Source organism: Alexandromys fortis, unplaced genomic scaffold (assembly GCF_014885135.2).
Source record: "Alexandromys fortis isolate MF-2015 unplaced genomic scaffold, M_Fortis_MF-2015_v1.1 scaffold_12, whole genome shotgun sequence".
Lineage (NCBI taxonomy): Eukaryota > Metazoa > Chordata > Mammalia > Rodentia > Cricetidae > Alexandromys > Alexandromys fortis.
Window position 1 is genome coordinate 20,498,110 of NW_026067937.1, and position 25,980 is coordinate 20,524,089.

The 25,980-nt window shown below is 46.2% G+C and overlaps 1 protein-coding gene across 2 annotated transcripts in view; it reads left to right on the plus strand.

Annotated features, from left to right (window-relative positions):
* Nup133 (nucleoporin 133) overlaps positions 1 to 25,980 on the plus strand; it is a 47,088-nt gene that overhangs the window by 9,305 nt on the left and 11,803 nt on the right. For both annotated transcript variants that reach the window (XM_050147045.1, XM_050147046.1), the window contains 16 exons: positions 216 to 386; positions 1,625 to 1,780; positions 2,474 to 2,544; positions 4,362 to 4,509; positions 7,356 to 7,503; positions 8,987 to 9,144; positions 10,893 to 10,984; positions 14,714 to 14,877; positions 16,194 to 16,288; positions 17,041 to 17,265; positions 18,340 to 18,462; positions 19,163 to 19,262; positions 19,773 to 20,024; positions 20,573 to 20,706; positions 23,822 to 23,980; positions 25,840 to 25,975. In XM_050147045.1, the coding sequence (XP_050003002.1) occupies positions 216 to 386; positions 1,625 to 1,780; positions 2,474 to 2,544; positions 4,362 to 4,509; positions 7,356 to 7,503; positions 8,987 to 9,144; positions 10,893 to 10,984; positions 14,714 to 14,877; positions 16,194 to 16,288; positions 17,041 to 17,265; positions 18,340 to 18,462; positions 19,163 to 19,262; positions 19,773 to 20,024; positions 20,573 to 20,706; positions 23,822 to 23,980; positions 25,840 to 25,975 (2,332 nt within the window). The remainder of the gene's footprint in view (positions 1 to 215; positions 387 to 1,624; positions 1,781 to 2,473; positions 2,545 to 4,361; positions 4,510 to 7,355; positions 7,504 to 8,986; positions 9,145 to 10,892; positions 10,985 to 14,713; positions 14,878 to 16,193; positions 16,289 to 17,040; positions 17,266 to 18,339; positions 18,463 to 19,162; positions 19,263 to 19,772; positions 20,025 to 20,572; positions 20,707 to 23,821; positions 23,981 to 25,839; positions 25,976 to 25,980) is intronic.

Below are 25,980 nucleotides of genomic sequence, written 5' to 3' on the forward strand. Positions count from 1 at the left end.
TTTTTTTTTTTTCAATTGAGACAAAGTCTTGCTCTGCAGCCCAGGCTGGCCTTAATGGTAATCCTCCTGCCTCAGTTCCTCAAGTGCTGGCATTTCAGGCATGCACCACCACACCAGGCTTTGTAGCCTGTTTTTTTTTTTTGTTTTGTTTTTTGCTAGTTCTCCATTCTGAGAGTGTATGTATTCCAGGCTCATTTTGTTCTGTTTCTTCACAGGGAGGAAGTTTCATCCTGTCCTCTGTGGGGAGCCAGCTGATCAGATTGATTCCCGAAAGCTCAGGAAAGATTCACCAGCACGTGCTTCCCCAGGGCCAAGGCATGCTCTCAGGGATTGGCCGGAGGGTTTCCTCCCTTTTCGGGATTCTGTCTCCCGCTAGTGACCTCATGGTGCGTTTATAAAGAGCTGTTTGCACTGAGTTGAAATTTCCTGTGACAGTGTTATTGGTCTCATACGGTGTAAGCTGTTGTGTTGTTGCTTTTGCTTTTTAATTTTATGTGTATGAGTATTTGCCTGCATGCATTTTTATGCACCTCATAGTTGTCTGATGCTTGCTGAGGCCAGAGAGAGCATCGGATCCTCTGGAACTGGAACTGGAGTTACAGTTGGGAGCTGTGGGTGTTGCAAATCAAACCTTGGTTCTCTTGAAGAACAGTAAGTGTTGTTGACCACTGATCCATATCTCCACACTGTGAAAATTAATGAGTTTTTTTAAGGCTGAATTTGAAGTGTGAATAACTCACATTTCCCCTCCCGGCTGGCCTGGAGGAAAGGCAGGTATAGCTTGGATCTGTCAGCTGTTTTGGTTCTCCTGTGAAGCAGAGCCTTTCTCTCCATTGTGCTGGAGAGGCTGAGGTCGTGAGCGCTGAGATGGACCTGTCATACTCGAGCCTGAACTAGATAGAGCTCAGCTCCTCAACACACTGCTTGTTCCGCACCTCAGGCGACTTTGCCACTTGGTCCCTTGAGTGTTCTTAAACCCAAAACAACATGTTTAAACACAGATTTATCGTCTTTTGACAAGTCTTTCTGCTAATGGCACTGTCCCTTCTCTCGAGTGACCTGGTTTGCAAACCATGGTGCTCGTCACTGCACTTCCCTCTCTTGTACAGAGTGGCTCCCCAGCTGCCTCTGGGTGCATCCATCCCATTGTCTGCTCTTGTCCACAGGCCAGCACAGCCTCATTGTTGACCTTTCTTGACGTATAACAGGAGAAACGGAGGCAATGGGGGTTTAAGTTTAAACTAAAAACTACTGTGTGCATTCGGCTTCAACACACCCATCTTGCAGAAGTCTACTCATGCAAGCAATGCCCGTGTCTGATGAGTGTCCTCTCTGCCAGCTCCCTTCAAATTCTAGGCCCAAAAGCCACAAGCAACACCTCCTTGACTCACCAGTTTATAGACACACTGAAGACTCCACTGTGGTTTCTCTAAAAGTTCTTACATACTAAGACGCTGGTCCTCTGAGGACTCGAACTTTCCCATCTCAGCTCTGCTCTCCCCAGTCCTTTCCTTTGGAGGTTCAGGGGTTCTTCCTCCAGAGCCTGAGGAAGGTTTATAGTCAGATAGCTGCAAAGCACATGAAGTTGGAGTCAGTCTCAATGTGACCCCTCCTCTCTCCACAGCTGGCCAGTGTTCTCTGGGACAGCGCAAGATCCAGTTTCTACACCCTGACGAGTTCAAACATCAGTAAATGGGAACTGGATGATTCTTCAGAGAAGCTGGCTCACAGCTGGGACGTGCACAGAACCCTGAAGGAAAGCATTACTGATGCTATTTGGGTGAGGAACTGGAATGGACATTTCTGGTTTGGTTTACGGTGTTCAAATGTGTTATTCCTTCTTTGTTTTTTGTTTTCTTTGAGATAGGAACTCACTCTGTATGTAGCCCAGGCTGGTTATGAACTCTTTGTAAGTCCTGCCTCAGCCTCCCAAGTGCTGAGATTATATGTAGGTCAGCATAACCACAGCCAGCCCATCTGCCTCATTGAAACACATTTCCGTGACGCGCGCGCGCGCGCGTGTGTGTGTGTGTGTGTGTGTGTGTATCAAATAAGTATAACTGGGTGTTCAATTCCTATCTGTAATAGAAATCAGTGATTAACTTGCTAATTTGTGGGGTGGCCAGATATAAGACCGAGTCTCGTGTAGCTCAGTCTGGCCTTATACTCACTACACAGTTGATCTTCTGCCTCCACCACCTGTGTTCTAGGAATATGAGCATGTGCCACTATACCCAGGTGACCTCCTGTCACCTGCCTGTCTTGGAACTCACTATGTAGACAGAGGGATCTGCCTGTCTCTGCCTCCTGAGTGCTGAGATTTAAGATTGCACCACCACACCTGGCTTGGTGTGCTAGATTTTAAATGTTCGTTGCTCGTGGTTGCAACACTTTGCCAGGTACTGGGTGTTCATTGGGCAGAAAGAAAGACACAATAATTACGGGGAGCTTACACTTTGGTATTTCCATTTAGGGATCCGAAAGCAACTACGAAGCCATTAAAGAAGGGGTCCACATTCAGTATTTGGACTTGAAGCAAAACTGGTAAGTAACTGATTTGTCCTAAAGAAGTTGGATAACACATTGGCATCTCTGTGGTGACGTGTGGCCTGCTGCCTGCTCTGCTGACTCTGCTCGTCTCTGCTGAGCCTCCGAGTGGTCTCTTCCGTGGTGCTGCCTGCTGCTGTGGGAAATGGACACACTCCTCAGCTTTAAATGGGGTGTCCCTGCCACGTTAGACTTGAGGCTTCTGGGCTTGCACAGCTGGACCAGCTCTGTCTGTCTTTATTCCATCTTAAGGCAATGCCAGCACTTTGGTCTCTCTGGTCTCCATGGAGACATCAGTTTCTCATCACTGTCAGGAAGGAGCTCTTGTGTCCCATAGTCAGCGGCTAACTGATGTCATGAAGCTGTGTCCCTCCAGCGCAAGCCAGACTGGGCATGGTTTATGCTTGGAGTGAGTTTTCTCTTAGCAACAGTTCTCAGGCAGGGCCTGGCAGCTCAGTTTGTGGTCTCAGCACTCAGGAAGGCTGAGGCAGGAGGGTTATGGTTCCCAGCCAACAAAAATTGAGACTTTTTTGTTGCCTTATTTTAACTCCATGCCCCAAGTAATGGATTTACAGGTGTGCACCACCAGACATGCCTGACTTTCTATGAGTCTTGCTAAGTGCATATAGTCATCTTTGTTGTTGTTGTTGTTTGTTCTGGTTTTTTTTTTTGTTTGTTTGGGAAGGTTGCTGTTTTTGAGTTAGGGTTTCTTTGTGTAAGCTTGGCTCTCCTAGAACAAGCTCTGTAGACCAGGCTGGCCTCTAACTCAGAGATTCTACCTACCTCTGCTTCCCGAGTGCTGGGACTAAAGGCGTGCTCCCACCACCGCCGGCACATACAGTCATCTTGACCATAGTCATGACATAGAACAGAGCTGGGGTGTTGCTCGGTGGTAGGGCAGTATCTACATACACAAGGCAGAGTTTGAACCTCAATAAGAGGGGTGGTGGAGAAAGAGATCACCTTTCCTCCAAAATTCCTTTGTGCTCCTGGAACTCATTGATCTGTCTGTCTTCAAAGTTCTGTCTTTTTCAGAATGGTGTATAAATAAATCATGCAGGGTAAATAAAACATTCACATGGTAGATTTAAAACTCATTCAGAAAAAATTTTTTTCCTTTTAGTTTTTCAAGTCAGGGTTTCTCTGTGTAGCTCTGGCTGTCCTAGAACTCACTCTGTAGATCAGGCTGGCCTCAAACTCATAGAGATCTGCCTGCCTCTGCCTCTGTCTCCCAAGTGCTGGGACTAAAGGCTGCATCACCACTGCCCAGGTGATTCAGAAATTTGTTTCATGACTAAATATTCACGAGAGAGAGAGAGAGAGAGAGAGAGAGAGAGAGAGAGAGAGAGAGAGAGAGACAGACAGAGAGAGAGAGAGAGACNGAGAGAGAGAGAGAGAGAGACAGACAGAGAGAGAGAGAGAGACAGAGAGAGAGAGAGAGAGAGAGAGACAGAGAGAGAGAGAGACAGAGACACCAGGATTTATCTCCTCAGTGGTTGAAGACTTTGGGTTATTTTCAGGTTGGCTCCTGTAATAAAGCCGGTATAAACATTTGCATGAAGGTAATTATGAGCATATTTTCTCCCTTGGGTAAATATGTAGGTACAGGGCTCTACCATACATGGTGTGTTTAATTTTGTAATAATCTGGCATACTGTTTACAAAGAAGCCTACAGGGTTTGGTGGCACATACCTTTGGAGCTCTGAGAGTTCCAGGACAGCCAGGGCTGTGTAGTAAAACACAGTCTCAAAGGGAAAAAACAAAACAAAAAAAACACATTCAGCAAGCCTGTCTTTTTCCCCCTCTCGTCTAGTGATGGACTCCTGGTTTTGGCAGCAGCATGGCACCTGGGAGACAGTCCCTGTCTCGTTTATTACTCTCTGATAACGGTGGAAGACAGCGGTAACCAAATGTCAGATACGATTACTGTAGAAGTTACTCAGTACAACCCACCTTTCCAGGTAAGTAAAATTACACAGATGCCATAACACATCAAATTCCTTCTCTGACCATTGGTGTCTTTTAAGGTTCACTTGCAAGATTTGGAAATACTTTCAGATATTATTGATTTTTTGTTTTTCCGTCTTACTTTCTGGTCCAGTCCGAGCTAAAGAAAGATGACAGTTGAAGGTATCTAGCAGCCGGTCCTCTGACCCTCCTGCTGTAGCTCTTTATTGAGTAAAAATGAAATTTGATGGTGAGGTTTATGGTGAAATACTTGGATTCAGATTTTAATTTGTTGTTTGAGATGTGTAACCCAGTCTGACTACATAGACAAGATCTTTCTGTCTCATCTCCCAAGTTGTTGATGTTATTGGTCTGTGCCACCCTATCTTCCTGGGGTCCGATTTTGAGACGTTTATATTATAGAAAAATTCCATGTGCCTAGGGAATGACTATTTACATACTCTACAAAGTAAGTCTCTGGAAGACAGTTGCACTGATGTTGAGTATAAACAGCAATTATCTAGCTGGGCGGTGATGGCGCACGCCTTGATGCCAGCACTTGGGAGGCAGAGGTAGGTGGGTATCTATGAGTTCAAGGCTAGCCTGGTCTACAAGAGCTAGTTCCAGAACATCTAGGGCTGTTACATTGAGAAACCCTGTCTCGAAAAAGCAAAACAAAACACGTAACTGATATTTACCAGGAGACAGCTATGAAACATGTCATTTAGCCTTATGTAGCATCTAATTCTCTTAAATCATTTTTTTTTTCTTTTGGTTTTCAAAAAGACAGGTTTCTTTGTGTAACAGCCCTAGCTGTACTGGAACTAGTTCTGTAGACCAGCCTGGCCTCGAACTCAGAGATCCGCCTGACTCTGCCTCCCAAATGCTGGGATTAAAGGCATGTGCCACCACCACCTGGCTAATTCTCTTAAATCTTTATTATATATTTGAGACAGAGTCTCACTGTGTAGCTCTGGCTTACCCTGGAATTCAGAGTGCTGCCTGCCTCTGCCTTTGCCTCTCAAGTGCTGCTGTTAAAGGTGTGTGTAACCTTACCTAGCCCTTTGCTTTTTTAATTTATTTATTGGGGGGTGTATTTGCATGTGTGTGCAGGTGCTTATAGAAGGCAGAGGCAAACGGATGTGGGACTTTGTGGGACAGAAAACCTCAGTCAACACCCCTGGAGCTGAAGTCACAGTTGATTGTGAGCCACCCAGCATGGGCTGCAGTGAACCAAACTTGGGTCCTCTGCCAAAGCAGAGCAGCAAGCTTTCTTAACCACAGAGCCATTTATTTCTCCAGCTACTAAGTCTTGAATCTTAATGTGCTTGCTTATCGAATCCCATAAGAAAATCTGTTATTCTTTTATTTCTAACAAGAATAAACCTTATCACGTGTTTCAGTTAAGTAGACTTTGGAAATCATAACACAATGTCATTTAAAAGTTTTCAGAAAGTGCAAAAAGAATGCAAAGAAAACAATTTGAGAGTAAAACCAGCAGTCTCACTTTAATGAAATGCTTTAAAAGTTATTTTAGGGGAATAGGGAGATGTCTCAGTGATTAGGAGCATTTGTTGCTCTTGCAGAGAACCCAGGTTTGGTTCCCAGGTGACTTATATCCACCCAAAGCTCCAGCTCAAAGGGATCCAAAACATCTGTCCTCTCTATCCTGCATTTATATGTACATATCCACTACACGCACACGCACATACACATTAACTTTTGTAAAATTTTAATACTTCTTTAGTAATTGTTGGTGATTGTTAGTATTTCCTAATTTTGTGCCTAGTGAGTTCTTACTGTATTTCTTTCTCTGACTTTACATGTAAACAAATGAATTCAATTGTCTTATATTTGAGAGCTTGTGGGGGCCTCTCGAGCTTGCTAAATGCAAGCTTGTACCTGATGCCTGGTGGTAAAACGAAAGCCATTTGGGTGCAGTGACACACACTTTTATGGAGGTTCACACTTTTCTAGAAGTAGAGACAAGCAGATCTCTGTAAATTTAAGGTCAGCATAGGGAACTCCAGGGCACCCAAGGTACATTGCGAGCATCGCGAGACTGTCTCAGAAGAGAAGGGAGCCAGAAACAAAACGTTTTCTTTTGCACCTGCCAGTTTAAAAATAAATAATATAACATATTAGAGCTTTTTGTGTCTCATTTGTTACAAACTTCTAGTTATAATCCTTTTGTTTGCTTGCTTGGTTGCTTGGTTGGTTTTTTTCAAGACAGGATTTTTCTGTATAGTCCTGACTGTCCTGGATCTTAATCTGTAGACCAGTCTGACCTCAAACTCCGAGGTCTGCCTGCCTTTGCCTCCCAAGGTCTGAAATTAAAGATGTTTTATCCTACAACCATGCCTAGTATTTTAAAAGTTTACTAATTTGCAACTCAGGAAATAATTTCGGTAAGACAAATATGTTAGTCCATTTGGGCTGTTGCAGCAAAATTCCTAAGGGTGGATCATTTATAAGCTATAGGAAGTTCTGGAGCTTAGAGGTCCAAGATAAAGGTGCCAGCCTTTATGGTGCCTATTCCTAGTAGACAGAGCCTTCTTATTGGTATCCTCACATAGAGGTGAACAAAACTTCCCAGCAGAGCCTTCCCAAGACTCCACATGTTCACACATTTAGCAGTCGGCTTCTAGATTCCAGGAGGACATCAATGTCCAGGCCCAGCAGTGACTGTAAGCCTCTCCTGTCCTTGTGAATCGTCTTGTGTAGACTTTCACAAGGATATTCAGTGACTGAGAATTTTAACATTTTTTGTGGAATGGTGTCATATAAATGTAGTTGCAAAAATCATACAAATATTTTTGTCTTGAATCTTACAAACTATAATCCTAAATTTACCTTTCAGTCTGAAGACCTGATTCCATGTCGATTGATGGTGCCGAACTTTTCAAGCCAGATGACCTATCTTTATATGGAGAATGCTGTCTTTGTGTGCTCCACAGGAACTGGGAAGTTTTCTCTTCCTCAGGAGAAAATTGTCTTTGATGCACAAGGTACATGGATGGCTGCTTTAGATGAAAAGATAGTTCTTTCTCCATTGAATTATATTTTCACCTTTGTCAGAATTCAGTTAATCCAATGCATGTGGTGTCTGTCTGGACTCTGTTCTCCTTTTATACATGTCTATCCACCCACCAGTATTATACAGTCTCCAATAAGTGATTCTTAGATCCAAGCGCTTTGGCCAGCTCATTAGCCATTCTTGGCAGTTTCTCTTCTTTTATTGTACATTTGGCCTCTGGTTTGCCACTTGCCCATTAGAAATATTAATACTGCTGCAGTAGCTGAGTTCACAGCCACACTTGAATACCCAAGGGTGGGTAGAATTCACAAACTGTTGTCTTTATAGGCAAAATTAGTACCCCCCCCCCAAAAAAAAAAGGTTCCCCAGAAGGGACAAGAAAGTAAGAGCTAACTCGAGAGAAGTAAGTGCTCATCTTAGTTTGGGAGAGTGGCTCAGACGGGTTAGCATTCTTAAGCTAGTTTGTTCAGAACCCTGGCAGGAAAACCCCTGGGGACTAGCCTGCAATACAGACCAGACCAGTAGATACTGACAAGCATATAGTCCTACAGGACAGGGCCTGGGCCAGCCACAGATGGAGCCTAGGTGGTGGTCCACACAGAGGGACCAGTATAGTGGGCTGTTCCTAAGGCACAGAGTAGGCTGGCTATTGCCTGGACTGACCCCTATAGAAAGACCATTAGGCAGGAAGCAAGAGGATGCCACAGGGTGGAGATGCTGCCATTCTAGGTTTTACAGAACAAGGAATTTGGAGAGATTGAGGAGGGGTTTTGCTCACTGTTTTCTTGCAACAACAAGTTTTGTGGTTTTGTTTTGGGGGTGTTTGTTGTCTTGTTTTTGTTTTTTAGACTTTTATTTATGTAGGTACAGGGTACCAGTGGAGGCCAGAAGAGGGTGTAGTCTCCTGTAGAGTTATAGGAGGTTGTGAGCCTCCCAGTGAGGCCACTAAGAATTGAACTTTCGGGAGGCAGAGGCAGGCGGATCTCTGTGAGTTCGAGGTCAGCCTGGTCTACAAGAGCTAGTTCCAGGACAGGCTCCAAAGCCACAGAGAAACCCTGTCTGGGGGTGGAGTGGGGGGGAGAACTGAACTCTCTTGCTGAGGCAGCAAATGCTTTAATTGCTGAGTCATCGCCAGCCCAGTTTTTCTTGTCTTTAATGTGGAAAAGACAGTCTGCTTTATTGAGAAGCAACAGGGTCCTGACAGTTTTACAATTTAAAAGCTGAGACCTAAGTAGAACATAAACTCTGGGGGCTGAGGCAGGTGATGGCATAAGCCTTCTAATGTAAACCAGCCCGATCAGCATAGTAAGGCTGTCTCTACAAAGAAAGTAAAAACAAATTAAATTCATTTATGCCATAGCATTTTAATTTTAGGAGTCATAAAGGAAGAAGGATGCGGGTCATCGGAAATCTGAGAAATTGTTCCATGCGATCTTTGTGCATTTTGTTCTCAGGAGATGGCATTCTGGGCGCCGGCTCCTGTGGAGGTGTTCCGATCTTTTTTTCTAGGAACAGTGGTCTGGTGTCTGTCACTCCAAGGGAAAATGTGTCCCTATTAGCAGAGGACCTGGAAGAGTCTTTGGCCTCTTCAGTTGGTGGGCAGGGCAATGAGGTAAGATCACTTGACATTTGCTGTGTTTCACACCAGAAAGGGCAGTTGAATTAGAAAGGCTGGGGTGAGATCTGCTCTCTGTCCTTTTTCTCAGAACCGCTGTTCGTTGTCTCAGTCCCGTCTGCATTTTCCTCTGCATCTCTGAGCCAAGTGAATGTGTTGCTGTCTTCAGGTCATAGTTTTAGAACAGGGGTTTGGAACAACTTATGTGCGTCCTCCTCTCCTTTGCCTTGCTGAGGAGTGGGGTGACAGATGGGTGTTAGAACGGTTCATTCCAGGGAAGCACCAGTGACCTTCCACACAGTACACATCCGGTGATTCTGGAGCTTTGACAGCATCGATTTTATTTGCTGAGTCGATTGTTGCACACACTGTCCGGCAGCTTTGGAAGGTGCCTGTTGAGGTAGTTTTTCCTATGGTCACTATCCATAAGGACTTGTCCCCAGCTGGGCTAGGCAGACCTGAATGCCACTTTACATGGGCTCTGGGGATCAAACTCAGGTTGCACAGCAAATGTCTTTATTCACTGAGACATCTCGGTGACCTCAGCAGATGAATTCTGAGAGGCTTGATGAGATTAAAAATAAATAAATAAGAAATCAACTTTCACCAGGTGTGGTAATGCACATCTTTAGTCTCAGCACTTGGGAGGCAGAGGCGGGTGGATCCCTTTGAGTTCAAGTCCAGCCTGGTCTACAGAATGAGTTCCAGGACAGCCAGGACTGTTGATACACAGAGAAACAAAACAAAAAGCAAAAGCAATCACCTTTCTATTATCTTGAAACCTGAGGTAACTTTATCTGTAAGTTTGGAATTTTTAAACAGAAAAAATCTTTCAGTTACAGAAGGCTAAAATACAGTATCTTCTACTGAAATACGTGACAGATTCACATGTTTGGTTTTGTTGATCATAAGACACTGGCTTGTCTGTCATCTGTTGACAGAGTTACTGTGTAGTTCAGGCTAAACCTCTTGCCTCAGTCTTCCGAGCACTGGAATACCAGACATATGCTGCATGAGTAGTCTTTGTGTAGACCGTTTTCTTAGTTAAAAATTGAAGTGAAAGAAGCTGGTTGGAATTCCAGCGCTTGAGAGGAAGAGGCAGGTGGGAACTCTGAATTAAAGGTCAACCTGATCTACATAGAGAGTTCTAGGCCAGCCCAGGCTGCATAGTAAGACCCTGTCTCAAACACAGCCTAGAGAGAAGGCTAAACAATTAAGAACATTTGTTGCTCCTGTAGAGGACCTGGGTTCAATTCCAGCACCCACAACCATCTGTTACTCCAGTTCTAGGAGATCCTATACCCTCTTCTGACCTCTGGGGACAGCACACACAACACATGTGTACACGTGGATATATATGCAGTCACTCACACGTGCAAAATTAAAAAAAATTGATTTTAAACCAAGAAAATCAATCGATTTGTCAGTTTCTACAGAGTGTAATGTATTTGAACTCTTGCTTCTGATGGTGTGTTCTAGATTGGTGCTGCTGCATGCTCCTGGATTTGTTCTGTACTAGTCCATCTCTTGCAGTTTTCCTGAGTTCTGCTTAGCTGTGTCCTTCCCATGTTCTTAATGCTTATTGTGATAAGCATAGGGACAGTGGGGTCAAGCGCTGAGTCACCTGCCTTTTCTGTAGGGCTTTGATCCATCTGTGAGTGTGGCGTACCCTTCCTTCAACATGTGCGACTCTTCCTGTGCCCAGTTCTTGGAAGCAACAGTTTGTTTTCTGTTTTGTCTTGTAGAGTATGGTTTTTGAGACCACAACAAAAAATGAAACTGTAGCCCATGAAGATAAGACAAAACTACTTAAGGCTGCATTCCTACAGTACTGCAGGTATAGCACAGTCTTGTTGTTTTAAGATCTGTTTTAGAGCTGGGTGGTGGTAGCGCACGCCTTTAATCGCAGCACTAGGGAGGCAGAAACAGGTGGATTTCTGTGAGTTCGAGAACAGCCTGACCTATAAAGTGAGTTCCAGGACAGTCTCCAGTCTCCAAAGCTACCTGGAGAATTCCTGTCTCAAAAACACAACAAACAAAAATAAAAAAAGATTATGAATCAGCCAAGTGGTGGCGCACGCCTTTAATCCCAGCACTCCAAGGCAGAGGTAGGCAGTTCTCTAAATTCAAGGCCAGCCTGGTCTACAAAGTGAGTTCCAGGACAGCTAGGGCTGTTTCAGAGAGAAACCCTGTCTTGAAAAACCAAAAGAAAAAGAAATATATATACATATATATATTTGTGTGTTGGGGGTAGTGTTCATAGAACCCATAAAAGGGCATCAGATTCCCTAGAGCTGGAGTTACCTGATATGGGAAATGTGAGTGGTGGGAACCCAGTCCAGGTCCTCTGCAAGAGCAGCAAGTGCTCCTAAATATGTAAACCAGGCTGGTCCTCCTCTAGCGCGGGAATTACAGGCATGACTGTTATGCTCAGCAGGCACAGCACATTTTAAAATCACAGCCCACCTTATGTGTGTTTTTCCTGACGCTTACTGTGCGTTGGTGGGTGGTGAGAGCTATCTGATTATCTGAATATGGCATCGCAAGGGCCCCACCCTACGTAGATCTAACATCAGGTCTAACAGCCTCCCCAGGAAGCAGTGACCATTAAAACTGGCAGTCCTAAAGACGGAGGACAAAATGTCTTTTAACACATCCGAGCAAGTAAGTTGCAGATGGAGTCATATGGGTGTTATGAAAGAAGTAAGCCTACCCCTTAGCTGGGGTTCAGTGACCACAGAACCTAGTGGTTGCTCAGCCAAGCTCAGATTCTGCAGTTTGGCTGTTGGAGGTCAGGTCAGGTGGCAGTTGGCCAAGTCCAAGCTGGGCTCTCATTGTGGCCAGATTCCAGTCTGGCTGTGTTGTGCCTGGGATTCTCATATTTCTAGGGCCTTGGCTGGCCAGCTCTTTGCTTCCTGTAGCTTCTGATCGCTGCGTTGACATTTGAGACAGGTAACCATTTGTGGGCATCTGATGATTTGCAGGCTATAGAGCAGTAGCCCTGGCCTCTTCCCACTGGAAGCCAGTGGCCCTTCCCCTGCTGTTACAACCACCTTGTCTCCAAACACTGGCAAATGCCCTGAGTCAAACATAACATAGAGCTTTTAAGTATTGTCTTTATTTTTTTTTTACTTAGTATTGTTTGGTTTTCATTTTAATTTATTCAAAAAATACAAATACAGATGTTTTGTTGATGACAGTTTGGACAAACAACTTGTGTAATTATTGGTCAGGTCTTGCACAAGTATCCTGCAGCCTGGAGTAAAGACTGCTTCAGCTTCAGCCTGGCTGCTACCGTTTCATGACCTTTAGCAGATGAGTTACCACCTATCCAGAGAGCCTCTGGAACCTAACTACACAGCATCCTGTCCACTCCACTATCTCACTGGCTGTCTGGGTTGTTTGTGGAATGCAGGATTCCTAATGTACTAGAGGCACAGCACCGTTAGAACTGTGAGGGCTAGGTACTATGGGCGTGAACCTGCAGCAGAGGTGTTCTAGGTACTGTGGGCGTGAACCTGCAGCAGAGGTCCTGGGTACTGTGGGCGTGAACCTGCAGCAGAGGTGTCCTGGGTACTGTGGGCATGAACCTGCAGCAGAGGGGTCCTAGGTACTGTGGGCGTGAACCTGCAGCAGAGGTATCCTAGGTACTGTGGGCGTGAACCTGCAGCAGAGGTGTCCTGGGTACTGTGGGCGTGAACCTGCAGCAGAGGTATCCTAGGTATTGTGGGCGTGAACCTGCAGCAGAGGTGTCCTGGGTACTGTGGGCGTGAACCTGCAGCAGAGGTCCTGGGCTCAGGGTCACATTTCCGTTTATTATCAGCATGCCTGATGCCACTTACACGCTTTCCTTCATCAGCAGAGTTGTTTAACAATTGAATAGACACTTGTGAAAGTCTTGGCCAAGCCTTGCCAAGTCTGCCTCTTCCAAGAGCTGTGAGGCTTTGGCAGGACAGTCACTGATCCTGGCCCTGTTTCTTCCTTTGTGCCTGGTTGAGAAGAGTGAAGGATCCAGTTTGCCTAGCGTGTCTTGGTTTTGAAGAAAGTATTTTTTTTTAAGCATTTTAAAAAAAAATGACAAGTTCTCAGGTCCTGACCTGCCCTCCCACTCAGTGGTGCAGGGTGGCTGCTCATTCCCTCAAGTATGTATATATAGTATTAGGTTCTAAGCTTGTCTGGCTGCCTTGCCAATGATCTGCTGCATTCCCTGTTCTGCCCAGGTGGGGGCGCCACTAAACAGTGCAGTATGCTTTATGACCTTGTTCTGTTGCATGGGTCAGTCTTCCTAGAAAGATTTGGGTTACTTCGTCTTGCTCATATTTCTCTTCAGTGACAGTCTGTTAAGTGTACATGATAATGCGGCCAGCAACTGGAGTCTTTATTTTGATTTCTTGTGGCTACCAGAACAAATTACCACAAGCTCTATGCTGATGGGACTCCTGTCCAACATTACAGAGCCAGTAGGGACATGCACCCCCTGGAGGGTCTAGGGGACTTTTGTGCCTCTCCTTTCTGTTCATCCTAACAGCCGTAGCCACTGCTGGGCTGGCTGGTGCTCCTTCCCTGTTTGCGTCTCCACGGTTCACAGCCTCTCCCAGTGTCTGTGCAGTCCTTACACCGCAGTCTGCAGGGCTGGGCCTTCTGACCTGTTCATCCTTCTGAGTGTAGGCCGCATTTACCTTCCTCTTGGCCTCATTAGTACCTGGTTCTTTTCTCGCGTCGGCCCAGTTTAGAAGAGTCCTCTTTTTTAGGGGCTCACTGTCCTTCAGGCTGTTGCTCTGGTTTTTTCCAAGACTCCTTTTCCTAGACCTGTTTCCACGTCTGCTGTAGCTTCCTTGCTAACCAGCAGGGCATGCTCAGTGGGTGACCACTCCCACTTCATTCTCCTTACCCCACCCCTGTGGCTTCTTCCCCCAGAGAGCTCTCCCTGCCCTCTGATGGGTTGGCTGCCCTTCCCTGTGCTTGGTGGTCTGTTAGTTACTTTTCTCTTTGCCGTGACTAGATAGCTGACAAGAAACAGTTTAGGAAAGGAGGGGCTTTTGTTGTAGCTTAGCGTTCGGGGGATCATTCGGGGGATCATTGTATCATTGGGGAGACACATGGCAGCAGGAGCAGTCAGGAAGCTTCCACAGCCCGATTTCACCTTTTCATTCATTCTGGAAGTTGAGCCTTTACCTCAAACTAGGACAATGCAAAGATTTGTCATAAGGTGATTCTAGACCTCAGGTTAACAGTATAAACCATCGCGGCTGCTGTCTGAGTGAGTACTGGCCAGCACATGTGCCTTCACTTGTTCAGTGGTCTGACTCCTGGCACCGTGGCCTAAAGCCTGGGGCTGGTTTCAGTCTTAACCGTTGTCTAGTGCCTCTCCTGTTAGAGCGTTCAGTGTATTAATGAATTCACAGCCGCACAGAAGCCTCCTTCTATGTAATGAGGTGAATCTTGTGACCGACCAGTCCTGTGGGCTAAAGCCTGTACATGGGTGTTAACCTCACCGTTAACTTTTCTATGGCGAGTCTGGGACGGTTGGCCTCTGCTGTAGCTTCGCATTCCCGTTTTCCTGCAGGAAAGACTTGGGCCGTGCTCAGATGATGGCGGATGAGTTCTTTTCCTCTCACACTGACTTGAATTCGGACGCTGAGTTAGACAAGGCTGTGACTCAGATCAGCATGGACCTGGTGGACGACTACCCAGCCTCAGACCCGCGGTGGGCGGAGTCAGTCCCCCAAGGTCAGTGGACGGAGCCGTGTGGTGGGCCAGGGGAGTGCTGCTTCTGCACCCCTTGATCACGCCGCAATCTTTATTTCCTCAAGTAGTTGCAGGTAACATTCCCTGCGGCACATCTGAGAAGGCTAGGACAGATGGCCCTATTTGTCAATTAGAGGGGCCTTTGAGAGGACACGGAAACATTGAAACAAGTCCTCGTGATTCTCACCATTTCATTTCTGAAAGGACTGGGTGGGTGTGTTAGTCAGGAAGAGAGCTGATAGAATATAGATATTTAAAGGGAATTTATTAGAATGGCTTACAGGCAGTGGCCCGGCTAGTCCAACAATCACTGTCTACTGACCGAAAGTCCAGGAAGTCAGTAGTTGTCAGTCCACAAGATCGGATGACTCAGCTGGTCTTCAGTGTGCCTCAGAATCCCAGGTAAGCAGGCTCTAGCGCAGTGAGAGAGAGAGCGCTCTGCCATTGAGAGCAAGAGCAAGCCGACTAAGAGCAAAAGCATCTTTCTCCTTGTCCTACGTAGGCTGCCGAGGGAGGATGTGGCCCAGATCTAGGGTGGGTTTTCTGACCTCAGATGCTCCATATTTAAAGTGGATCTTCTCCCTGTCTCAAATGATCCAGTTAGATAAAAATCCCTCACAGTGGCTTGGGTTTTTACTTAATTCCACGTGAGGTCAAGAATAGCCATCACGATGGTGGTAATAGGCATTTGGCACTCACTTGCTTCAGAGTAAACAGCTTTGGCATACTCCATGCATTTGGCTAGTAGAACCTCCCAAGAGTTAGAGAAATGCTTGGTATTCAGAAGCGAGCATCTCACATCCCCTGCCTGTCCCAGGTGACTACCCCCTTAGGCTGCTCTGCATTCCCAGTTACCAGACAGTGTCTCAGGTACAAGTTTCTGCACTAGGGATATAGGGAGTTTCCTTGCTTTTTTTTCTTTTAGCCAAACCATACAGTGGCTAAACCAGGGCATGCTTTCTGTTTCGAGTAAGTACAGTATCTGCCTGGCTAGATTTCCCTCTGCATTTAAAAACTCTTTTGAGGCAAGGTCTCCTTTTGTAGTGTGGGGTGTCTCTAGAACTTACCAGGCTAGCCTTGAACTCAGCATTCTCCTGCCTTAATTTTCCGAGAGGTGAGATTACAAATGTGAGCCCCCACTGAGTTATAGATCCAATTTAAGACTCCTAGAGTGCTCTAAGTAATGTTTTAAAGGACTGGTGCCCTGCTCCCTTCAGATCCTCTTAGCTTGTCACTTTCTAGTAGCTACTGTTCCGAAAATCGCTTTGTGCTTATTCTGTACTCCTGTGTTCTGACAGAGGCCCCTGGACTGAGCAACACATCACTGATCATTCTGCACCAGCTGGAGGACAAGATGAAAGCCCACTGTCTCTTAGTGGACTTCCTTCACCAAGTAAGCATCAGCATAGGCTAAGGGGTGAGCCTGGCATTGTAGCCCAGTGAGATGCCCTGCCCTCTGGGGTATTTTCTTGGAGGGGCCTGGATTGTGTACTGATGTAAGCAGTTCCAGGGCCATGGCACACATGCGGATGTCAAAGGACAAATTTCGGGAGTTTTTTCTTTCTGGGGATCAAACTCAGGTGTCAGTTTTGGTGGCTAGTGCCGTTCCCCTCTGAGCTATCCCGCCAGCCCCCAAACAGCAATTTGTACAATCTTAAACAGATTTTCTTTTGTGTAAAAACATAGATGCTGGGTGGTGGTGGCACATGCCTTTAATCCCAGCACTCAGGAGGCAGAGGCGGGCGGATCTCTGTGAGTTCAAGGCCAACCTGGTCTACAAAAGCTAGTTCCAGGACAGGCGCTAAGCCTATATAGAGAAAATCCTGTCTTGAAAAACAAAACAAATAAAAAACCAAGTTTCCATTTCCCAAAGATCTGTATTCCAGAATAGGTCACTGGTACAAATCAGAAAAGCCATTTGATCCTTACGATATTTAAAGAGTAGTTTGAAAACCATGGCAGCCGTGGATAGGAATGGTGAGGAGACTCTGCCATGGATACCGCATGAGCATACCTAGTACACACTGGGAACAGTGGCACCCAGAGTGGCCTGTGGCAGGGAAGCGCCTAGAAGAATGTGGCCACATTTTCTGTGAGTACGTTCTGAGAGCAGGTGCTTATATTTTTCTCTCTTTTTTTGGTGAGGTCGGCTTGTTTAGACGTCTCAGCTCTTACCCAATCAGAGGGACACCCATGACAACCCGCCTGCTGCTCTGTGAACATGCAGAAAAGCTGTCAGCTGCGATCACACTCAAAAACCACCACTCTCGGCTGCCTGAGCTGGTGAACGCAGCTATCCTGCTTGCCCTGCACAAGAGGGAGTGTGAGGTCCCTTCCAGCCTGACTCCTGCAGACGTCTTCTTCCGAGAGGTCAGACACACCCTCATTCTTGTCTTCTGTGTCTTCTTTGCACTGTCTCGGAGGTGGACATCCCTGACAGGGTTGTTAAAGGACCTCGTTGAAATGTTGACTTGGGCTCCCTGCTTTATGAAACTGCTACTCCATGTCTCTTGTTTACTGTTTGCCCTCTAAGGGGGGCTATAATTGGCTGAGAAAGGGGCTCCCCATTTCCCATGTCTCTCCCGCTCCCTTATGTCTAGCACAGGAAGCTGTTCTTGTTCAGTAGGCTCCCAGGCTTGCTGCTGGGATGAAGAGCTGGGGCACTGCAGGAAAAAGATCAGAGTAGCTGTTCTCTAGTACATTGGTGGTTTCCCTTTGTCATAGATCAGATTCCTTTTTAAAAAAAAAAAAATGTTTTTATTCGTGTGTGCATGCACACAACACATAATGGCACACATGTGGAAGTTAGAGGACAACTTTCAGGAGTTCTGTCCTTCCACCATGTGGGTCCCAGGGGTCAAGCTTGTCATCTGGCGTGGCAGGAGGTTCCTTTACCTGCTGAGTCATCTCACTGACCCAGGTCAAGCTTCTGTGCGGCTAGCTATATCCCAGTGACCTCTGGAGCGCTGCTTTCTCATGTCCACTTCCAAGTAGCAATGTCATATTCCTGAAGGGTGCTAGTATTTTAAGAGATGGTTGCTCAGATCAGCCATGGAGGGAGGATTTTGCTATTGTAACCCTTGTAGAAAGTAAAAGACAATGGGCCTGGTTCTGGAGGTGCAGCCCCCACTTTACCGTTAACTCACTTTGGGAAGAGGCCTGGGACTAGTCAGGGCTTCATAAAATAGTACGAATTACTCAGAGACAGGCTGTGTGGGCACAGCATAGGAGCCGTGTTTCCTACCACTGAAGACTGAGGGTAAGAGTGTGCAGCCTTCTTATTATCTAAACGACAATAACTGTAAACAGTCAGACTTTCCTCGTTTATGTTTACTCTCATTGTTGTTGAGTCTGTTAACGTCTGTTGCGTGATGGGAAGGTTTACCTTACCAGGTGGGCTCCCTGTCCCTAAGAGGCTGGTGACTGTGGCTTCTCTGCCCTCAGGTGTCCCAGGTGGACACTATCTGCGAGTGTCTGCTGGAGCATGAGGAACAAGTCCTGCGTGATGTCGCGTTGGACTCTCAGGAGTGGGCAGAGGTGGCGATCCACGTGAATACAGTCCTCAAGGTACCACACGTGACAGTGGTGTCAGCAAACCAGGGTCCAATAGAGGGTGGGACATGACAGTGGTTTTCTTATGCCTGACCTAGTGAGGTGAAGACTGCTTGTCAAGTTCAAAAACTACAAGAACCTATATTTTTATGAATTATCGGGATTTTTGAGTATTCCCTTTGCATACTAGTAAGTTTATAAGTTTCTATAGTCTTGACTTTCTGTTGGGTAAAGTTTTTTTTTTTTGAAGAAACTTTTTTTCTTCTATCATTGCAGAGGTATTGGTGCTTGTTAACAGAGCTATCAAAATTTATTCATTTCTCTCGCCTGTTTCAGCCTCAGTCTTCCAGTTACCAGGGACAAGCACATACTACTACATCTGATTTCTGTTTTTTAATTATTCAAAGTTTGTTTATTAAATTATTAACTAAGGGGTTTCATTCAGTTTTACCTATTAGACTCTATAGTGCGCTCTCTCTCTCTCTCTCTCTTTTAACTTTCTGCTTTGGTTATAGTTTTCCAAATGAAGTTAAATCTGTGGAGTAAAACCAAACTTTGAAGGCAGGATCCACAGCGCTGAGCGCTTTTCTTACTTGCAGGCTGGTGTTGTAGGTCTTCCTTAGACACAGCCTCCACCAGAAGGAAATGGACCGAATTAGGGCCTTAGCAGCAGCCTGTTGCTTCCCGCGCCTGACGGTGCCTTTCATTCTCCCAGGACATGCTGCAGGCTGCCACTCACTACCGACTAAACAGAAGCTCCATGTACAGTCGGGAAGAACCGCTGGGGGAGGAACCGGAGTATGTGCCGTGGACAGGTACCGTGCTGGAGTGGTGACGGCCGTTCAGAGCATGCTCATGTCAGGCTGGCCTGGGAGGTGCTGTGCTGTTCCCTGGGGCAGGCTTGTGAGTGAGGCGAAGGAACAGTTGACGCGACACCTCTAGACTCACCGGGTCCCTTTGGTGTATTTATTGATCCCACTGTTACTTCTTTATCAGTGGGGTTTATGATGCATCTGTTAGGTTTTAGTACCAAGTCCTTCATAGAAACAGGTGCTGGCTTTGGAGGAATAGGCTCCATTTTATGTTCAAGTCATGGAGTAAGTGGGCTAGCATTAAAGGAATTGAGTAGGCAGAAGGATCCCGGCGACCTTTGTTAACGGAAATCTCCACTGAGAAGAAAGATGGGGTTCAACGAGGGCACGAGCAGGTATCACCCGAACACTGCTGTCTTCCTAGAGTAGTGAGGTAACCTAATTTTTAGGTCGTTGGTCTTCTCCCTACTGTCTTGGATGCTTTCTTAGGAAGTTACTTTGCGCACTTTACAGCTACAAGCGGTCCGTCCGGCATCCGTACAGTCATCATGCGCCAGCATGGGATCATCCTGCAGATGGTGTATCCTCAGGCCGACAGCAACCTCCGCGGCCTTGTGATGGAGCAGCTGGTGGCGCTGATCGACTGCTTCCTGGACAGTTACGTTTCCCAGCTGAAGTCGCTAGAGAAATCCACAGACCAGGAAAGATACAGCAGTCTGGAAGTGGAATATCTGCAGAAAAGATCGGAACTCCTCTCTCCCCTTCGTGAGTGTCTGCAGTTAGAAATGGCTGTGGGCTGCAAGACAGGTGGAGGTTGGAGAACTCGCACAGTGCAGTCCTGCAGAGTTAATCTACCTGTGAACAAAGACAAGGTCAGGCGCACTTGGCTAGCTCTGTGTTCATGTCATCGCGCTTTCTAAAATGACAGTCTGGTACAGATACCGTAGGAGGCTCAATTGGTTGGGGAAACAGTAAATTAAGTGGTGGCGATGCCCTTAGTCACTGAGTTCAGCTGGGCGTGGTGGCATTTTCTGAGTCAAAAAAACAAACTCAGCCCTCCGACCTTCACGTGAATAACTGGTTTAGAACAGCCTGGTAGTAGCTGGGGAAGGGCACAGGTGGCGCAGTGTGGTTGTTGAGCAGAAAGCAGTTTTCTTTCATAGCCAAGTTCAGGAAGGTTTGTTCTAGTGGGTAATGGAAGGCTCACCTGGGAGGTAGGGATGGCTCCAGGGTTGCATTTCCCTCTTTGGGAAGTTTGGGTGGATCAGTAATGGACATTGTTTATGTGGTATTGCTTGTTCTTCCTCCTGAAGTCACACTAGGCCAGTACCCATGGGCAGCTTCTCTGGCAGAGAAGTACTGTGACTTTGATATCCTGGTACAGATGTGTGAACAGACGGACAACCAGGCCCGACTCCAGCGCTACATGACCCAGTTCGCTGACCAGGTAAGCACACTGGTGTGTGGGGGTTGTAGACTATCACACTCTCTAAGGCTTTCCCTCTGCAGCATGTCGCTGTGGCTCTGGGGTGAAGAGTGATTTAGATGGGAAGATGCAGGCATGTTACATTGTCTTCGAGCACATATTTCCTCATGTAAAGTCATCAGTTTTCTATCTCTGTGATAAAATACCGTTACCAAGGCAGCTTAGAGAAGAGCTTGTCTGAGTTTAAGGTTCTAGAGGGTTCTGGTCTGTGATGCTAGAACAAATGCATGGCCATAAAAAGCGGAGGGCTCACCCACATCTGGACCCCCAAGCCGAGAGAATAGAAATGTGTGTGTCTTTAAATTCTCAAAGCCCACCCCCAGTGACATTTCCTTCAGCAAGGCTACCTCCTAGACCTACCCAAACAGTGCACTAAGTGGAGACCACCTGTCCAGATGCCCAAAACTGGAGGGGACAATCCCATTCAAATTACCACACAGATACTGAGAAATTTCCTGGCCTTTGAGAACTGTAAGCTTTCACTTGGGAGTTTTGTTTTGTTTTTAAGACGTACTCTCAGTCTGTGAACCAGGCTGGCCTGGAACTCGAGTCTAGCTTAGCCTCCCAAGTGCTAGAGTTGCAGGCACCAGCTACCAGTCCTGACTAACTTTCATTCTATTCTCTCCTTAAAGTGTAAGACCTCATAGGAGCAGGGACACGAGGGCTTAAGCCTTGAACGCATGCTCACAAGCAAGAGAGAACGTGCCTGTAGGGATCCCAGAGCACAGAGCCCAGAGCGCTCATGCAGCTTCCTGGTTCTTGACAGATACCTGTGTCGCTGCTGTCAGCGTGACTTAGATTGTCCCTTAATGAGCAGTTTATCCTGTGAGTTAGCCTTGTAAAAGCCTTGTCCCTCTACTAGTGAAGGAATTTTGTATAAAATTCAGACACTGCTACAGATCCCTCACAGTACAGCTGCAGCACCCAGAGGCAACCTGTCTGAGCGCATGCTGTCAAGCACGCCGTGTTGCTGAGTAGCCTGCAGTAGTATTTGTACTGATGTTGTCGTTACTGAGTCTGTGTGACAGGGCCTGTGTATTATGTATTGTGCAATGTGTTATATAGTTGTGCCTGGTGCTTTTGATCGGCATGACTTTTAAAAAATTATTTTTATGGATTCTTGTCTGTTGACATTTTCTATAGTTTTGCACTTTTTTTCCTCTTTTTCTTTTTTTTTCTTCTAGTTTTGCACTTTTTTCTTTTTCTTTTTTGATTTTTTTGAGACAGGGTTTCCCTGTATAGCCTCAGCTGTCCTGGAACTCACTTTGTGGACCAGGTTAGCCTCAAACTCATAGAGATCTGCCTGCTTTTGTCTCCAAAGTGTGGGATTAAAGGCATGTGCCATCACAACCTGGCTTTTTTCCTTCTCTTTAATGTGCTTACTAATTACTTTGTGCTATGAGTCCTATTAAGACATCACAGTTTGCTCATTCTCCGATTGGCTTCAGCTGCCTGCTTTTTATATTGTGAATGAGGCTTTTCTGCTTCTTACATCATGTAATATTGTAGTTGAATTTAAGATGTGTTTGAAAGTATGACACTAGAAAGAGATGCGCTTTTTGTCCCGGGCAAGTCTCCTCGATACTGTAGAGTTCCTAAACTAGGAGACCAAGTCTCCTCGATACTGTAGAGTTCCTAAACTAGGACTGTTTAGTGCTGCTTCCCAGTGATTCTCCCAGCACTCAGTGCGAGCCTTTTGGGGACGACCATACCAGATGACATTTGGGCTTATCTGGACTGCACTTTGGCACACTAGCTCGTGTGGTTATCTGTATAGAACTCCACCTTAAGGTGGCATTCTAGGATGTCGCCTCTTGGTGCTGTTGATAGAACTCCATGTGACGACTGAGGTACTTGTGTTGTCCCTAAAGGGAACCACCGGCTATAAGTGGCTGTCAATGGCTTGAGGTGTGCCCAGTGTGCCTGAGGAAAACAGGTTTGCTTTTGTTTTCCAAGATCGGGTCTCTCTCCTCATTGACCTAGAACTACTTTTGTAGATTAAACCTTGAACTCAGAGAGATCCACCTGCCCTTCCCTCCGAAGTGCTGGGAGTAAAACCACTATGCCCAGCTGAAAACGGGTTTTAATGTAACTAAGTTCCAATAGTGACATTCGGCAGTCTGCTCCCATGAGGGCAGTGGGGGCCCGTCTCCCTTTATTAATGCGGATGCCAGTGGGTTCTTCTCTTCTCTCTCTCGTTCTCCTTCTGTTGTTTAGTTAAAACAAAAGAAAATAATTTTCTGTCATGTTTGTTTATGAGTGTTTTGCATGCACGTGTATGTATGTGTAGCATGTGCGTCCCTGGTGCCCGAGGAGGTCCCTGAAACTGTAGTTATTGGTGGTTGTGAGCCACCATGTGGTCCTCTGCAAGAGCAACAAGTGCTCTTCATTGCTGAGTCAGCTCTCTAGGCCTCGCATCAGTACTTCCTAGCAGGACCCCTGCTGAGCCGGCCCGAGGGTTGTCAAGAGGGATGGTTGAGTTCGGGACCAGGAGTGCATTGTCCCATGTGCAACAGACACTAACTGTATGGAACACGTACTTTGTTTTGTTTTGCCTTTTAATCAAATGTATACGGATGTTTTGCCTACATGTATGTCTCTGTCACATGCATGCCTGGTACTAGAGGAAGCCAGAAGAAGGTGTTGGGTCACCAGGAATTAAGACAGTTGTGAGCCACTGCGTGGGTGCTAGAAATTGGACTTGATTCCTCTGTAAGAGCAGCCAGTGATTTAAATGCTGAACCATCTCCCCAGTCTCAACACAGACATTCTTAGAACATAGGAATTACCTGCTAAAAGATTCTGCAAGGTGGCTTAGCAGCAAGTCTGATGGCCTGCATTAGATCCCTAGGACCTACCTGGTAGAACAAGCTCCTCAAGTTGTCGTCTGACCTCCACGTGTGCACGGTGGCACGTCCATGTGTACACACAAGTGCACGCACACATACACAGATAAACAAATGTAAAATAAAAATTTGAAGATGTCTGTTTGGAAGTCTCTGAAAGGGACTTAGTAGCTTATGTTTTTAAAGCTGTTTTACTAACTGTTGATACATTCTTACTCTATTCTTTGTAGAATTTTTCAGACTTCCTCTTTCGTTGGTACCTGGAAAAAGGAAAGCGGGGCAAGTTATTGTCTCAGCCCGTTTCTCAGCACGGACAGCTGGCCAGTTTCCTGCAAGCCCATGAGCATCTCAGCTGGTTACATGAGATTAACAGTCAGGAGCTAGAAAAGGTAAGGTGGCTTGGTTATGAGAAGCACCTGGTTATGCAGTTTCAGCGTTTTTAATTAAAGTGTTGTTGATAGCCATGCAGCCTGGACTTTTTCTCACTGGAGACAGAGTCTCACTGTGTAGCTCTAGCTGACCTGGTCTAGTAGACCAGGCTGGCCTCAACTCACAGAAATCTAGTTGTTTCTACCTTCTGAGTGCTGGGATGAAAAGATAGGCCACACCTGACTTAAATTCTTTCCATCATTGTGTGTGTGTGTTCATATGCGTGAGCACTAGGTGGGGGTGGGGTGAGGTCAGATGGTTAGTTCTTTCCACCCTAGGTTCTAGGGCTCAAACTCAGGCGGCTTGGTGCCAAGTTCATACATCTGATGAGCCATCTCATAGACTCTCAAATAGAAGTTCTTACAGTATAGATATGCTAACTAGCCTTGTTTAACCTTTCCTATTGCATCTATATGTTTAAACTTCATCTTACATTCTCTGAATATATATAGTTAAGATGTGTCCAGGCTGGCCTCAAACTCACAGAGATCCGCCTGCCTCTGGCTCCCGAGTGCTGGGATTAATGGTGTGCGCCACCACCGCCCAGCTCTATTAATGGTTTGTTAACACATACACTTCCTGTCCAAACTTACTTTCTGATGCAGTGATGAGCACTATGACCAAGAACAACTTAGGGAAGGAGGGTTTGTTTGGCTTACACTTCCCAGTGGTCATTGAAGGAAGTCGGGACAGAAGCACAGACAGGAACCGTAGAGGAAAGTTGTTTACTGGCTTGTCTTCAGGTTCCCATTCAGCTACCTTATTATATAGCCCAAGCCCATCTGCCCAAGGTAGCACTGCCCACAGTGGATCCTTCCACATCAATTAGCAGTAGAGACAATATCCCAGCAGACACGCCCACGGGCCAGTCTGAAGATTGCTTCTTCCCAGGTATGTGTAGGTTTATGTCGAGTTGGCAAAAGTCTCACCAGCTGCCAGGCGGTGGCAGCAGACGCTTTTAATCCCAGCACTCGGGAGGCAGGGGCAGGTGGATTTCTGTGAGTTAGAGGCCAGCCTGGTCTACAGAACAAATTCCAGGACAGGCTCCAAAGCTGCACAGAGAACCCCTGTCTCGGTGAGGGGGGGTTAATCGCACCAGCATTCCTCTTAGTCTCTCATATCATTGAAATGATGTTGTCTTACTTCCAATACTCAGTTGTCAGTCACTGTTCTTGGTCTGTTGTAATTTTGAAAATTGCGAACATTTTAGTAGTAATTTTATATAAAAAGTCATTGGTCTTATTAACGACTTCTAGTAAAAATTCAAATCATGGTATCCAGGAAGGTGTCTCAGTAAAGTGCTTGCTACCCAAATGTAAGGACCTGCGTAGGGATCCTGAGAGCCCTGTGAAGAGCCAGACCTGCAGCGCACACGTGTAATCTCACACTGGAAAGGCAGAGATGGGCAGATCCCTGGAGCTCACGGCACAGCTAGCCTTACGTATCTGAGCTCCAAGTTCAGTGAGAGATCCTGCCTCAAAAAAAAACTGGAGAGCAACTGATGGCTACACCACGCTTCTCCGGCCAGCATATACACATACATGCATGTGCAAACCACAAACACATACACAACACTCAAATTCTGAGTACAGACAGTGCAAATTAAAGTGCTCGTGACAGAATGCTAAGCCCATACACAGTTGTGTGAAGCATGTATTTTCTAAGGCTCCCTTCCAGTGCGTGTCATGTCCGCTTAGTGCTTTGGCACTGACCCCAGGTAGGTACGCTGCTTACCGGTGTGTCTTCTTCCAGGCTGCTATGAGGAGAAATGCTACTTCAAGAGCATCTTATGGTGTTTTTCTTGTTTTGTTTATTGTAGGCTCATACGACACTGCTTGGTTTGGCAAATATGGAAACTCGTTACTTTGCAAAGAAAAAAACCCTTCTCGGCTTGAGTAAACTGGCTGCATTAGCTTCAGACCTTTCAGAGGACACGCTGCAGGAGAAGATTGAGGGTGAG